Source organism: Balaenoptera borealis (genome assembly GCF_965194805.1).
Source record: "Balaenoptera borealis genome assembly, chromosome: 12".
In the NCBI taxonomy this organism is placed as follows: Eukaryota; Metazoa; Chordata; class Mammalia; order Artiodactyla; family Balaenopteridae; genus Balaenoptera; species Balaenoptera borealis.
This window is the reverse complement of record NC_138869.1, coordinates 96,916,789-96,931,735: the sequence shown is the minus strand read 5'-3', so window position 1 is coordinate 96,931,735 and position 14,947 is coordinate 96,916,789. Positions and strand designations below refer to the sequence as shown.

The following is a 14,947-nucleotide window of genomic DNA, read 5'->3' as shown; positions in this document are numbered from 1 at the left end:
GGTCAACAAGTGAGTTAAAAGTAAACTGACATCACCCATAACTCTCAGAGGGACTCGGGTCCCTCGAATCCCAGGATCTGCGCTGACTACAGACATCACGCTTTTATACAAACAAACCAACCCCTGAAATCCAAAGGGAATTCAAAAATGGCCTCAACAAGCCCACTGCTGCTAAATAGATTCACCTGCCCACTCTCTTTTCCTAATTCGATCCAACTTCCCAGGGATTTCTTAGTTTTTGGCACAGGAGAGGTGTGACTCAGCACCTGACGGGCGCACGGGGCTTGAAATCAGAGAAAGGAGAAGCGAAGCCTCTCAAGGGGACGACTTTTCCTCGGGTAAGGCGGTCACATGCCCAGTCTCCCTATAGAGGACGTCGGTGACAGACAAGACGGTGTGCATTCCCCCTCCTCCCCAATCCCCGCCACTTCGGTCATCGCGATGAACAAGGCCGTCAACACGGGCGAGCGGTGGTTAAAAATGTCACACAAGCGGGCTTCTTAGCATCTGTCTGGTCTGTCCCCAACTCGTCGGTCCTCCCCCTCCCCCGTCCCCGGGGCCCCGGCCGGGGCGGGGGGCGGAGCGGGCGGCGGCGGGGGGAGCGGGGCCGGGGCGGAGCCCCCAGGGCGCGGGGGCGGGCCGAGTGCGGCTGCAGGTGTCCGCAGGCCTTAAGGGCGCGGCGTGCACGCCCGGCCGAGCACCCGCCCCGGCACAGCAAGCCCCGCGTGCCCGCCTCCCCGCCCCCTTTCCCCACGCCCCCGCAAGTCCCGGCTGCTCCCGCCCCCCAGCCCGTGCCGCAGGGAGGAGCTGCGGGCTCCCGGCGCGCCGGTCCGAGCGCGCCGCCGGCGCCATGCCCCGCATAGATGCCGACCTCAAGCTGGACTTCAAGGATGTCCTGCTCCGACCCAAGCGAAGCAGCCTCAAGAGCCGAGCCGAGGTGGGATCTTTTGCCCGGGTGGCGCGGGGAAGGCGGGTGCAAGGCGCTGGGATGTGCCAGCCTTGCCAGCTTTTCTGTGTGTCTGGAGATGGATGGGACGCTGACCCCCTTTGCCCTCCTCACCACTGTAGAAGGGGAAAGGCAGCTGGTTCCCTGCCAGGACAGGAGGTGTCTTTAAGGGGTCCGACTCCGGCCTAAAATTCTAAATCCGTCCGGTCGGGTGGGCGAGGGGAAGCAGACTATAGAACTAGACCCCAGAGGAGCGAAGACCAAGGGGCCAACTGACTTAGAGAGGATGGCGGGGGGGTGGTACACAGAGCAGAGACGAAGTATAAAGGGAGAGGAGATTTTGGGGCAGTGTCTCTCAGTGCGGGGAACTCTGGCTGCTTTAGTAACAGGTCCAGCAATGGAATTTTTTAAAAACGTCTGCAAAACAGGGAGACGCCGGGGCAAAAGTTCAGGGTTTACTTTCTGCGTTTTAGTGGATTTCTGGGAGTGGGGCCGCGGACCTGTGCCTGATGGCACCCACTTACTGGACCGCTTCAGTCCAGCCCAGCGTTTGGGAAGCTGGGAGCACTGGGGTGCGGGAGTAGGGGTGGAGGCGTTTTTGCTGGTCCTGCCTTAATGAGAGCAAAGCCTGAGGAACAGGTGGAGACCAGCCTGGACATAGCTAGCTAGGGAGGGGGGCAGGAGGAAGGTCAAGCCGTGAAGGATAAACTAGTTGCACACAGAGTCCCCCGGAGTCGTGTATCCCGGTGATCGTGGCTTTGCGTGGCGGGCTGAGAGCCGGAGCCTAAGGTGAGGAAACTGCTGGGTCTGGAAGCGGGGGCTGCAGAAGTAAACAGCAGGAGGCTGAGCCAGCGTACTGCTTCATCCGCCCCGCTCCCAGGACCATAAATAAATCTCCTTGCGAGGCCCTGGGCTGCCTGCCGGTGCCCCCGCCTGACTCCTAACTGCAGTGCCTGGTGCTGCCAGCTGAGGGCTTGTTTGAATTAAGGAAGCCTGCTGCTGCTTTAGCCAATGACCAGGCCCTCCCAACTCACCTTCTCAAGCAGGAGGGTTGGCAGCTGGAGCCAGGACTGGAAGAGGCGAGGAATGATTAACCCTTAAACCCCGGGGATTGCTCAACTCGGTTCCTGTCCTCTATTGTGTCTGTTCGGGTGCTAAAGAGCTAGGCAGCCGCTTAGAACAATAAACAGCTGGGATGGCAGGCCTTGGTCTCCTCCTGAAGTCTAAGCAGTAGCTGGTACCTGAGTCCAGGCCAAGATGAGATGTGGGGATTCTGGGCAGACTAGTAATTTGTTGGCCTCAATAGTCTAAATATTCACAATTCACTTAGTAGAGAGAAACTTATTTTAAGAAAAGTTATATGTTTAAAACAAGGATATATTATGTGTATTTTCTGAAGCAGGAAACCTCTTGTGAAGGTAAAACTCAGGATTTATGTAATACAATGAATTACTCTTTCCCAGGGAATCGTATGACGTTGTCGTGCATCATTTGGTTTCGTAATTTGGGCTGATTGAAAGTGTTAATGTCCCGGCTTCCCATGACACCTTGCAGTCTGCATGTACACATAGCAGTGAGATCTCTGTGTCCTTGAGAAGTGTTTTCGTATTTCCCCGTTTGCCAGTTCCCTGCCTGGAAACCTGAGTTAACTGGCGTTGCCTTTCCATTTGGTTCCCGTCACGGTTTAGCTGCCTGCTGGCCACCCCCTATCACCTGGCTGCCTGCTTCAGTGATGTTGAGGGATCTAGGTGGACCTCTAATCCCCTCTCAGGGTTTTCTCAGTTTGCTTGTGGATGCCTGAAATTTCTTGTAAGCAGATGAAAACTTTGTGTTGTACGACCAGATAGAATCCTAAATGTATGCCCCCAGGCAGGAGGATACCTGGGTGTAAATTTGAAACTAAATGGTAAATGACCGGACTTTGAGCCTAACCAGAGAGCAGATCTGAGTGGTGCCAGGAGAGAAAACACTGGAGCCGGGAGAGAAAGCATACCCTGTGAAAGCAGAGTCTGGCTGGGAAGGGAGAGTTATGACAACTGACAAGATTTATCACTGCAGCAGTTTTGCTAAGAGCTGGGCCTGCTGCTGGACCATCAGGCAGTGAGCAGGAAAGGGAGAGAAAGGCAGAGTGCCCTTCCACTCAGAAGTGTAGTGCTCCTGCAAGGGCATTTCCACAAGTGTCACATAAAATGAATTTGAGGTCAGCTCCCAGAGGCGAAGGCTACAGGTGGAGGTGGCCCAGGTGGCCTTCCTGTGGTTGTAACAGATCGGCAGTCTCCTCACTGTGCATCCATTGCCCACGCTCACGTGTTCACAAGGCTTTGGGCCACAAGAATAAAGGGCCACAGGGCTGCGTGGGAGCATTTGGGTAATCTTTTCAGAGGAAGTGACATGTTTGTCGATTGGGCAAGAACTTTGTCTTTCTTTGACACACTGGGGAGGTGACATCATCCCTTGACTCCCTGAGCATTTTCTTCCTCGGGACCCATTTCTTGTTCCAGTGTCCCACCCTAGCCCTTAAGCTAGGAAGATTTTTTTAAAAACCACAAACTTAACACAACCATAACTTTGGAAGTCAGACAGTGGAGGAAAATTGGCCACTTACTTGTCCTGAGACAGAGAAGACATGACCTGACGAGCTATCAGTCTCCTTAAGACTCCATAGTCGTTTTTTCACCAGTAGTCCAGTGAGAAATGGACCAGTTCTGGGGAGTTCTGGTCCAGCTTCAGTGGATGGCAGGCTGGCCCGAGGGGAATGAGACCATGGCAGAGTAGAGAGAATATCGGCTGGGAGAAAGGAGGCCTGGGTTCTTCCAAGCTCTGAGCTAGTTATTTTATTACCTGGGCTCTGTATTATTTTCCTGGGGCTGCCGTAACAAAGTATTGCAGACTGAGTGACTTACACAACAGAAATTTATTGTCTTGCAGTTCCTTCTGAGGGCTGTGAGGGAGAAGAATCTTCCACGCCTCTCTCCTGCCTTCGGGTTGTTTACACATAACCTTGGTGTTCCTTGGCTTGTAGATGCGTCATTCTGATCTCTGCCTTCCTGTTCAGTCAGCATTCTCCCTTTCTGTGTGTCTCTGTCCAAATTTCCCCTTTTTATAAGAACACCAGTCATACTGGAATGGGGCCCACCCTAATGACCTCATCTTACCTTGATTATCCACAAAGACCCGATCTCCAAGTAAGGTCACATGCACAGGTACTGATGGTTGGTATTTCAATACCTTTTTGGGGAGACAGTTCAAACCATAACAGCTTGTGTAAATTTTGCTCTGTAACATCGGAGGGTTTGATGAGGCTTGCTCTTAATGCATCAGAATCACCTAAGGAGACACTCCAAAATACACATATGGTCTCCAACACAAAGGTTCTGATTTATTAAGTTTGGGGTGGCCTGAGCATGTGTATCTTGGGAGTCATCCCACCGTGATTCTGGTGTGCACACAGACTGGCCACCGGAGCCTTTGCATTTGTGGAACCCCGTGGCTCTCTGGTAGTGTGTGGCTGCTTGCGCATCTCTGAATCCTGACACCTGATGGTGAAACTTCCAGGGGACCGAGCATGTTCAGAGGGCCGGGCTGGGGCCCACCATGCATTGCCCTGAAAGGCTGGGGTCCTTACCCCTTAGCCAGACGTTAATTTATTCCACCCTTTTTGAGCCACTAGGACCACAGAGATGAAAGGCATTGCCCCTACGCTTCGACTTACAGTCTACAGGTGAGACAGACAATGAATAATCTAATAAGAGAATTGCTTTAACAGCACCAGCCATAGATTTAAGGAAAAGAGGCCCCTGCCCCGGGCTCCACTTCTGCTCCCCTGTCCCCTCCTCACTGGACAGAGCTAAGGGCTGGGCCTTTCCCTCTAGGCTATGCTCCAGATACTCAGGATCCTGGATTTCCGGCCCAAATGATTTCGAGCTGATTCCAAGGCCTGCACGGGGGGCCTCTTCCCCAGGTGTGTTTCCCAAGGGCTAGCCTTGCTGCCGATATGCTCGCCTCTAACCTCAGAGAGTGGCCAGGTGACCGCTGTTGGTGGGGATGGACGTGTGTGCATGGAGCTTAGTGTGCAGATTGGGGTGTCCGTGTGTGCCCAGTAGGATGTGCGTGGGAAGAGACGGGCCAGGGCTGGCTCCCATGGCACCATGTTCTGGTGCTTTCCAGGTCATTAATGAAATTGTGTTGTAAAGGTACGAGGATAGAACAAATTTTGTGTAGCAGCTTCTTACATGTTGCTCATAACGTTGAGATGTTTAGAAACGTGGCAGGTGGGCCTCTATTTGTATTTTGGGGCCCCCAGATGTTGGGCTGCAAGACTATGATGAAGGTATGTTTAAAGAACAGCAGAAACATGTATTATTGAGGTGGGGGAGGGGTGGCTTATTACTTTATGTGCCCTTTCAAACCAGGCTTAGCAGAGAGAGTTTGGAGGTGCTATATTTGGTGCATGGACCAGCTGTGGCAGATTAAGTGCCAAGTTTTGTTTCTGGTGGCTAGAATATTTAAAATATTTCTCTCCGTGAACAACTGGTCGTCTCGGGTGTGTGTGTGTCTGTGTCCTTCTGTCTGTGTGGATAAGGTCGGGGAAGGTATTTTATTTCTCGTTCCTAGAATTAAGGATCGCATAGATTCCGCCGTATGCAGGAGAGTAGAAATGAGGGGAAGAGTTCATTGCCAAGGCTGACCTTTTCCATGGAGAACTGTTTTGGAGCGCCAAGAAAAACCCACTGTGAGCTCAGCAGGGTGCAGAGTGTAGCAGCCCTCCCCAGGCTTCTTGGAAGGAGTATAAGTAATTTGAGACCAAGGAATTCCGATTGTTTTAAGCCTGCAAAGCCAAAATGTCAGCACGCCATTAGCAGCCCAGAAGGGTGCAATTAATAGATCCCTTCAGTTATCTTTCAGGATGCAGATCGAACTTGCTTCACTGAAGTAGAACCAAGGATGGTAGTGAAGGAAGTGGGGAAAGGGTTGAGCTGCCTTCCACAAGTGCTCCCGCAGTGACAGCATCTCATTTCGCCTCACCGATTGCTGTTTAAGGCCGGTGCCGCCATATTTATGACCTCGTTAGCCCAGGAAGCCTTCTGGGTGTGGAGGAGCAGGAGGTGTGAAAAGGACCTGAGGTGTCCCCTGGCGTTTTGACATGTTGATGGCAAGGTGAAAGTTACCTCCAGTGAAAAAACAGGAGAAGCCTCTAGATAAATACTGATAGGAAATGATTGCTGCCGCTGTCCTCAGTCAACCAGGATTAATGTAGGTCCAAATTCTTGCAGAAGCTTAAGATTTACACCTGTGTTTGTCCTGCCGGTTCTCTTTGGGGAAGTGCCCCTTTCCAGGAGGGGCTGTATCCCTCAGGGTCCCGCTGAGGAAACGAACATTGCTGCATATTTAAAACAGGAAATTTAATATAAGGCATTGTGACACAGCTGAGATGCCGGATGGAACACTGAGGGACCCCAGAGATTGGCAGCAGACAACCCACTCCCGAAGGGGAGGATCCCAAGGCCTGGGATCACTCTGTGAGCTGGAACCAAGACCGTGCAGGCCAAGGCAGAGGGGGGGGTCTGGGAGAACTACTCTGACTTCACCCAGGACCATCTCCCCCACTGTCTTCCCGTGTCCCACCAGTGACCCCATTGCCCAAACCCAGCCAGAAACCAGCCTGGGAAGTGGAGCCTGCCGGGGGGTGGGGTGGGGGGCTTGGGATAAGAGCAGAGCAGGGGAAGGATGAGCATTGCATCTGTGCACATACAAGCCTGGGATCTGCCCTGGGTTGAAGTGATTTCAATTCTGCTAGCTCTTGGCCAGCGCCTGGCCCTACCCACTGCTTTTGCTGAGCCCACCTTCCTGGCCTAGCTCTCGTTCTGGATTCCTGTCGCTGGAGTTAGTCATAAATACCCTGAGGTTGGAGTTATGGTAGAATTGGAGTTGTTTGCAAGTCAAAGGAACAAGTGGTTACGTGCACAGACGTGGCTGCAATGTCCTTCCTCCTGGCTCTTTGAAAGATGCTGATAGTCACAAAATAGCTGAGAAGGTTGAAGGGCTAAGGGATTTATGGGTTGCAGCTGACTGCAGGGTGAATTTGGATTGCCTGGTTCTCTCGGAAGGTGAGAATTAAAGAGAGGGCCTCGGTTGGCAGGGAAGAGTGGAGTGGATTTTCCCAGAAGGGGAACTGTCCCTCCAGTGCTTGGAAGTGGGGAAAGGTGACTTGTATGTGGGTGTTTCGGGCTAGGGTGAACCAGGCTGGGGACAGAAGGTGGCAGGGGGATGGGAGAGGCTGTTGAAGCAGGGAGCTTTTGATTTGGAGGCTGGGCTTGATGGCAGAACATGCAGTGCCTTGTACTGGTGCTTGAGGATTGTAAGGAGCCCGGTTCAGCTTTTGCACCTGAATAACAACCCATGACTCAATTTCCTCAGGGACTCACCTGTCTTTGGAACCCCTGGCCCAACCCCTAAGAGAATCCAGGGACCGAGGGACATACACTTCCTTTGTGTCCTTTCCACTTGCTCCAAACTCTAGAAGTTCTACCCAAATCACATAAAGAGCCAAGCACTTCTTTTCCCTTTTGCAATAGGTGGATCTTGAGCGAACCTTCACATTTCGGAACTCGAAGCAGACCTACTCAGGGATTCCCATCATTGTGGCCAACATGGACACCGTGGGGACGTTTGAGATGGCAGTGGTGATGTCACAGGTAGGACGGTGGGCTTTTTCCCTCTGAGAAGCACACTGGACAGGTGGTCAGTAGCCCACCCTCGACTTGCTCAAGACACAGGGAAGAGGAGAAAAGTGAGACACTTCAGGTCATTTGCTGTGGCCGAACTATTTGGTTCTGAGTCTGATTGTTGCTACAGGCACTTCTTTTTCTCTCTTCCATCAGAAGGTGGATGGAGTCTGGACTTTGCCTTCAGGGAGATGGTCTAGATCTGCATCCATTTCTCTCTTGAAAATGCTCGTGATCCTTTTGGAAATTAGAGACACAAAAAGAAGTTGGACATTGTGCCATATTATACAGTTAGATGAGCGTTGTATTAATAGAAGAGTGACAGCACCTTTAAAATGAAGACAGAACCTCTTCGTCTGTTCTGTAGCATTTATTACATCATTATGGAGAAAACTTAGGTGCCAAGCACTGATTGTAATGTGTATGATGTGGTCACAGCTCACACAGGTGGGTTCCTTATACAGATGAGGAAACCGAGGCAGAGAAGGAGAGGAGCGGTCACTTGGCTCAAGGCATTTAGGCAGGTAGTCACTGAGCCAAGATTTCAAACCCAGACTGACTCCAGAATAAGGGATTTGTCTCCCAACTTACACCGACAGATACTAGTACAAGCTCAGGGTCCCTTGAGCCAGCTGCTGTCTCATTTCCTGTGAAGGGGGTAGCTAGTGCCCTGGCTTTAGAAAAATAAAAACAAAGTTATTTATGGGCAAAATCGTCATCTCACACATCTGTGTCTGCATTTGTGTCCGAGGTTCAGTGCATTTATTCATCATAGACGTGAAATGTCTGCTTCTGATGCACAGAGTATGTGCATCTATTTCTGTAGCTAATGCCTGCCAAGTGAAAAGATAAATCCAATTAGTTGAAAGAGCTTCTTGCTGTGGACAGCATGTCTAACCTCAGGAGGTGCTGGGATTCATTATTAGCCCTTGATTAGAAGGAAGATTTTCTAACAAATTATGAAGTCACAAAATGGAGTGGGGGGTGGTCTGTCTGAGTCCAGGATCAGTTGCCTCGTCTGTCCGCCCTTAGCCCCCAACGAGCTTTGGGCCAGAGGCTAATAAATTAATTGCAAAAGGAATTTGTATATTTTGCTCCCTATCTTTTCCTGCCTCTGCTGTGATCAGCTGTTGCTACTAATGAATTATGTGTTTGTGTAAAAATGCATGGAATCAGGGAGCAATAAATAGCCCTGATGAATTCACATATCAGATTACTTAGTCCATGAAGAACGGAGAAGTTGCTGTGCTCTTCCCATTTGCACAGGAAAGACTCCCCATGAATGAGACAGTGTGCACTGAAATAGCTAATCATGTGCGGGTCCTACGAATCTGCCATTTCTAAGATACACTGAGTTAGTGTCTTGCATTAATAAAGTCGTAGAATTTTAGGAGAGGGGACTGAGAGAAGTTAGGAGCGAGGCCCTGATACAGGAGGAGGAGCCTGGGTTCTGCCTTCAGATTTGAGTTTGATTCTGGCCTTTGCCCCCTTTATGGCCAAGGGATTGTTAAATTTCTTAAACTTAAGTTTCTTAAGCCCCATCTCTGCCCACGAAGCTACTATTGCTATACAAAGTTCTGAGAAGTACATGAAATAATGTATGCGAATCGCTTGCACAAAGTAGGTATTCGGTAAACGCTTGCTGGGTTGATAGTCATAGATTTAGGATTATGATTTATGTACTTCCCTCCCTCAAGAATACCAGCTGCCTGATGGGTTTAGCTTTTAGCAGGAAATGTTTAGATTGTGAACCCAAAGAAAAGCTTTCAGGTAGAAGCTGAGGTTCTTTTGGGTTGACTAAGCATAACTTTGCCTTCAGGCTGCCCTGCTCATGAGCAGGGGACCAGCCCTCTGCGCTGCTCTTGGCCTCAGTCAAGTGTGGGCTTCCCAGGGCTCTGAGAACTCTCCCTTATTCCACCCGCCTGCCTCCTGGCGTTGCCTCCTAAATCTTGAATGCTGTGTTGTCTGATCAGATTAGAGTGGAAAACACGGTTTTGTGATTTCCCTAGTTACACTTTCATCTGTTTGGGCCTCCTAGGAGCATATTCAAAGCAAATTAAGCATGAAGGGCTGGAACACCGGATGCTTTTGTATTGGTGGTTCACCCTCGCCATATGGAGGAAGGGGGCGTGGAACTCCCTTGACTTCTCGTCCTAATGGTGCTGTTTTATTTCCTAGCACTCCATGCTTACAGCAATTCACAAGCATTACACCCTGGATGACTGGAAGCTCTTTGTCGCTAATCACCCAGAATGCCTGCAGGTATGGCTCCACCCTGGTTATAAATTACATTTGTTGCAGGGGGAAGAGAATCTTTTTTTTTTTTCCATTTTTGTTTTATTTATTTTATTTTTTTTAACATCTTTATTGGAGCATAATTGCTTTACAGTGCTGTGTTAGTTTCTGTTTTATAACAAAGTGAATCAGCTATACATATACATATATCCCCATATCTCCTCCCTCGTTCATCTCCCTCCCACCCTCCCTATTCCACCCCTCTAGGTGGTCACAAAGCGCCGAGCTGATCTCCCTGTGCTATGTGGCCACTAGCTATCTATTTTACATTTGGTAGTGTGTATATGTCCATGCTACTCGGAAGAAAATCTTTAGGGTTGTCAAAAGGATTTGAATTGGCAGCAGATAGACACACAGAGTCCCAAGGAGAAACTGGGGGAAGGCAATAGTGGTCCCCCAGCTGTTGATCATTGCCAGGAATTTGCCCAGGAAGCCTGTACTGTATTCTTTTTAAAAAACATTAGGATTTACCTGCAAGGAATATCTTTTTTCCCTTGAGAAGTGAAGTGTTCTATCATGAGAACTTGCAGAGGACCTGGCAGTGTTTCCTTCCGGGCAAGGGGTCCATTCTAAACGTGCCTTTTGACCAGAAAAGACACCTAATTATAGCAAGTTGTTATAATTGGAGCTGAATATAATGGAGCGGAATAAACAGTATGCCCTCCAGGATGGCTTTAATCAAAAAGACAGATAATAAAAAGTGTTGGCGTGGATGTGGAGAAATTGAAATCCTCCTACATTGCTGGTGGGAATGTAAAATGGTGCAGCTGCTTTGGAAAACAGTTCGGCAGTTCCTCAGAAGGTTCAACATAAGAGTTCCCATATTACTTAGCAATTCTGTTCCTAGTATAGACCCAACAGATATAGAACTATATGTTCACACAAAACCTTGTACACAAATGTTCACAGTAGCATTATTCATGATGGCCAAAAGGTGGAAACAACCCAAATGTCCATCAACTGATGAATGAATTAACGAAATCTGGTATATCCATACAATAGCATATTCAGCAGTGAAAGGGAATGAAATATTGATTCATGCTACAACATGGATGAATCTTAAACACTTTACCAAGTGAAAAAGCCAGACACAAAAGGCTGTGTACATGATTATGTTTACATGAAATGTCCAGAATAAGCAAACCTGTAGAGACAGAGACAGAAAGTAGATTAGTGTTTGCCTAAGGCTGTGGGATGAGAGGTTTGAGGGTGAGGGCTAAAGGGTGTGGGAATTTCTTTTTGGGGTGATGGAATGTTCTAAAATTGATTGTGGTGACGGTTGCACAACTCCGAAAATACTAAAACCATTGAATTGTGCACTTTCAAAGTTGAATTGTTTTTGACTATATCTCAGTAACACTGAAAAAAAAAAGCAGTTTGAAAATAACAAAAGCCCCAGTAGAACACACCAGACTTTGATCCTGGCACACTTGAATGGTTCTACGTCAATGCCATAGGGGAATCTCTGCATTTAGATGCTTTTCTACATGGTGAGATCATCTGTGATTGGAAAATGACTTCATATTGTACTGCTTTGAAGTTACACTGGCTTCTTTTTTTTTTTTTTCCTGTGCCTTGACTATGTGTGGATTTTGACTGGGGAGAAAGTGGTTTCAGAGATAAAATAGTTCTGGCTCACTAGTGGGTCCTTCCTTTTTGCCATATTTTATTCTAATGGATTATCTCTGTTTCACCTTGTTCCCCTCTTCTCTGGATGAAGTTTGGGGAGCATGAGTTTGCAGCAGTGCATTATTCATCAGAACCTTGGCTTTTTCATTACCAAGTGTGGTCATTTCACTTACTGCCCCACTCCCACCAAATTAGAGCTCATTAAGAAGGGAACATGGTACAAACTCGGTGGCACTGAGAGAAACTAACCAATCTTGAGTTTCACCTGCTAAACTTTAACAGAAATGAAGGAGAAAATAAAAATGGTAGCAGAACTCCGTGGGAGGGAAAGAACGTGTGGATTTGGGGCACAGGAGGAGTGAAAATTGGGGTGAATATGTATCACATTACCAGTCCGCTTACATTCAGTATCTCGGTTGTAGCTACATTGTTGTGATTTGGGGGAAATAAAGGATTTTAAGATATGTCCCTCGTCTGTGGCTTATAGTTTAGAGATATGAGTTAGAATATAAACATTATATAAATTTATAAAATATAAATATCTCATAAAAGGTGAGATGCCGACTCTGGCCACAATCCCATGGGTTAGTTTTGTTGAGGCATAAATTACTAAAATCCAAAGAGCAGATTTTGAGAGGAGCAGAGGGGTGGGTTGGAGAGCACCAGTGCTGAGCAGGTTGGGGGAGAGGGTGTCACGGACGAGGCTGTGCTGGCTTCAGATGTAAACACGTCCCAGTGCAGATGGGAAGGATCCTTTCGGGGCTCGTTCATTCTCACACTTTGGGACATTTTGCCTCTAGAATGGAGACGCTAAGACTTGCAGGAACCCGTGCAGGTTACGATTTGCATGTTGTGATAATGTTGCTTCGGGAGTGAAAAGGAAAACAGGAAGGAGTTTTATCAGAGGGGTTTTAGACATCTTTCCCTCCTTCTTCCTGCCCCCTAAGCGAGATGCTCAGGGTGATGGCCACGGCTTTGGCATGAGGAACCTGAGCAGACCGGCCACCCTTGCTCCCTTTACCTCTCCTCTCCTCCTGGAGGAGAATTTGCACCAGTGACTCCACAGTTCCGAGTTCCACGTGGAGAGCTTGAAGAAATGAAACAAGAGCCAGGCACGAGATTCTGTGGCTGAGGTCCAGGGCTCAGGATATGTGCAGTTTAATGGTGGGAAAGACAGCAGAGTCAGTTTAGGTAGCTGAAGAAGTGAATCTCCTTTACCTCTGCTGCCGCATGTTTCTTGAGCCGGTCCACTGTGTGTCTGTTTGATCAGGGTGAACCTCAGAGGGTCAGGGCACTGTGCCCAGAGCAGGCGCGTGAATGGAGGCAGGTTACTGTTCGTGTCTTACGCCTCTTGGTTTGTTTGGTACAGCATATAGCCGTGAGTTCGGGCAGTGGGAAGAATGATCTGGAAAAAATGAGCAGCATCCTGGAAGCTGTGCCACAGGTTAAGTTTATTTGCCTGGATGTGGCCAATGGATACTCGGAACATTTTGTGGAATTCGTGAAGCTCGTCCGGGCCAGATTTCCAGAACACACCATCATGGTAGGTATGGTGGGATGACCTCCTCCGAATGGGGAAGCAGAGAAGACGTGTGTGAGGTGTCCGGGGAGCTGTGTTCTCTTCGGAGCTTTTGGTGCTTCTTCTTAGCAGACTAGTTGAGAATCAGCAGGAAAAGGAGAGGCAGCAGCTATGAAGATCTGAAAACTGGCTCTGCTCTAAAAAAATATATAAAATCCAGATCAATCCCATAGGGTGTTGGCTCTTTGTCTCTGCTAAATATCATCAAGTGTTTCTTACCATGTGAGACTGTTAAACCAAGGTCTGTGTCATTGCTTAACAAAGGGTATATTTTTAAAAATGAAAACATAACTGTCTTTCTGTTTAACGTATTTATGTCATCTCTGCCCCAGTCTCCTTGCCAGTAGAAAACTCTGCTGTAAGAGTTGAAATCCACAATGTGAACACTTCAGAATAGTCAACAGTTATTTGCAAATCAGTTGGTGTCTTGTTTTATCTAACATCTTTATTTTTGACTTTTCCTGCCTTTTGGGGGGCATTTTCCTAATTTTTAACACCTTCGCTAGTTAGAATGTGTATCTCTCATTGCTGGGAAACATAGATTTACAGAAAAATGAACTAGAAGCTTTAGGGTTAAATTTGGGCTTTTGGAAAATCTATATTGTAATTGTGTGTCTTTACTAGTCTTAATTAACATGGCAATTATTGATTGACCCCTAGATAATTTACCTAACTCTCCTTCTACAAATTTTTTTGAACCCAGTTTTCTCTTCTTTTTTAAAATTTGTTTTACTGAAGTATAGTTGATTTACAATGTATTAATTTCTGCTGTACAGCAAAGTGATTCAGTTATATATACAGATATTCTTTTTCATATTTTCCATTATGGTTTACCACAGGATATTGAGTATAGTTCCCTGTGCTATACAGTAGGATCTTGTTGTTTATCCATTCTGTATATAAAGTTTGCATCTGCTAATCCCAAACTCCCAATTCATCCCTCCCCAATTCCCCCTCCCCCTCCCCCTGGGCAATCACAAGTCTGTTCTCCGTGTCTTCCTTTTACAAATTTTTAATTTAATTTCTCCTCACATTTCATCATTTTAAGGAAGTTGGGAGACAGGAATTAGTAGTTCTGCTGATGGAGTTGAATCATCTGTTAAGGATTTTCAAAAATTTTAAAGTATTTTTATGCTTTCCAGTCATGTGAGAAGAAAGCTTCAAGAATTGTCCCAAGGTCAACCAGCTGTACCGTGTCTGAGTTGGGTGGGAAACAGCAAGATTCATTTCACACACACCCCCCCCATAACAGTGCTGCCAGTGTTGTCGTGTTTTTGATAATAGGAACACTGTTTGCTGAATACCCGTGATTCAGGAGGCTTACCTTTGTTCTTTCTCTTCTTTACAACATCTCTGTAAAAAGTAGAAACTGTTGTCCCAAGTTTACCACAGAGGAGAAATCCTAATTCCTGATTCTTTGACTGTGGGATTTTCACAGGGTCATACCCACGTTGAGCGACAGAGCTGGGATTTGAGGTCAGGTTGGTCAGAATTCAAAGTCGAGGCTCTGGAGACCTGTTAACATGCTCTGTCCTTGTTAACTTTAGTGATGAAGCTCCCTCCTTCTACTAGGCCTGCTTCCCAGTTCTGGGGTGGGGAGGTTGATCTTCTTCGGGCTCGTGCTGTTGGGTGATGAAGTTACCTTCTATCACGTTCCAATGATGCATATGTATCTAGTCACGAGGCCCCAGCTGACTCTGCTGCCCTTAATCATCTGTGGAAACTGAGAGACGAGAAAGCTGGGCTCCTGGGAGGGCAGAAGCCCCCTGCCCT

At 47.9% G+C, this 14,947-nt stretch overlaps 2 protein-coding genes across 2 annotated transcripts in view; one reads left to right on the top strand and one right to left on the bottom strand.

Annotated features, from left to right (window-relative positions):
• Positions 1-691: 691 nt before the first annotated feature.
• GMPR (guanosine monophosphate reductase) overlaps positions 692-14,947 on the top strand; it is a 42,428-nt gene continuing 28,172 nt past the window's right edge. Inside the window, exons 1-4 of the mRNA XM_082345436.1 lie at positions 692-937; positions 7,522-7,641; positions 9,850-9,933; positions 12,965-13,138. Coding sequence (XP_082201562.1) covers positions 851-937; positions 7,522-7,641; positions 9,850-9,933; positions 12,965-13,138 — 465 coding nt within the window. The 5' untranslated portion in view covers positions 692-850. The remainder of the gene's footprint in view (positions 938-7,521; positions 7,642-9,849; positions 9,934-12,964; positions 13,139-14,947) is intronic.
• ATXN1 (ataxin 1) overlaps positions 9,942-14,947 on the bottom strand; it is a 432,099-nt gene continuing 427,093 nt past the window's right edge. The window contains exon 12 of the mRNA XM_082345422.1: positions 9,942-10,545. Within this exon, the coding sequence (XP_082201548.1) occupies positions 10,481-10,545 (65 nt within the window). The 3' untranslated portion in view covers positions 9,942-10,480. The remainder of the gene's footprint in view (positions 10,546-14,947) is intronic.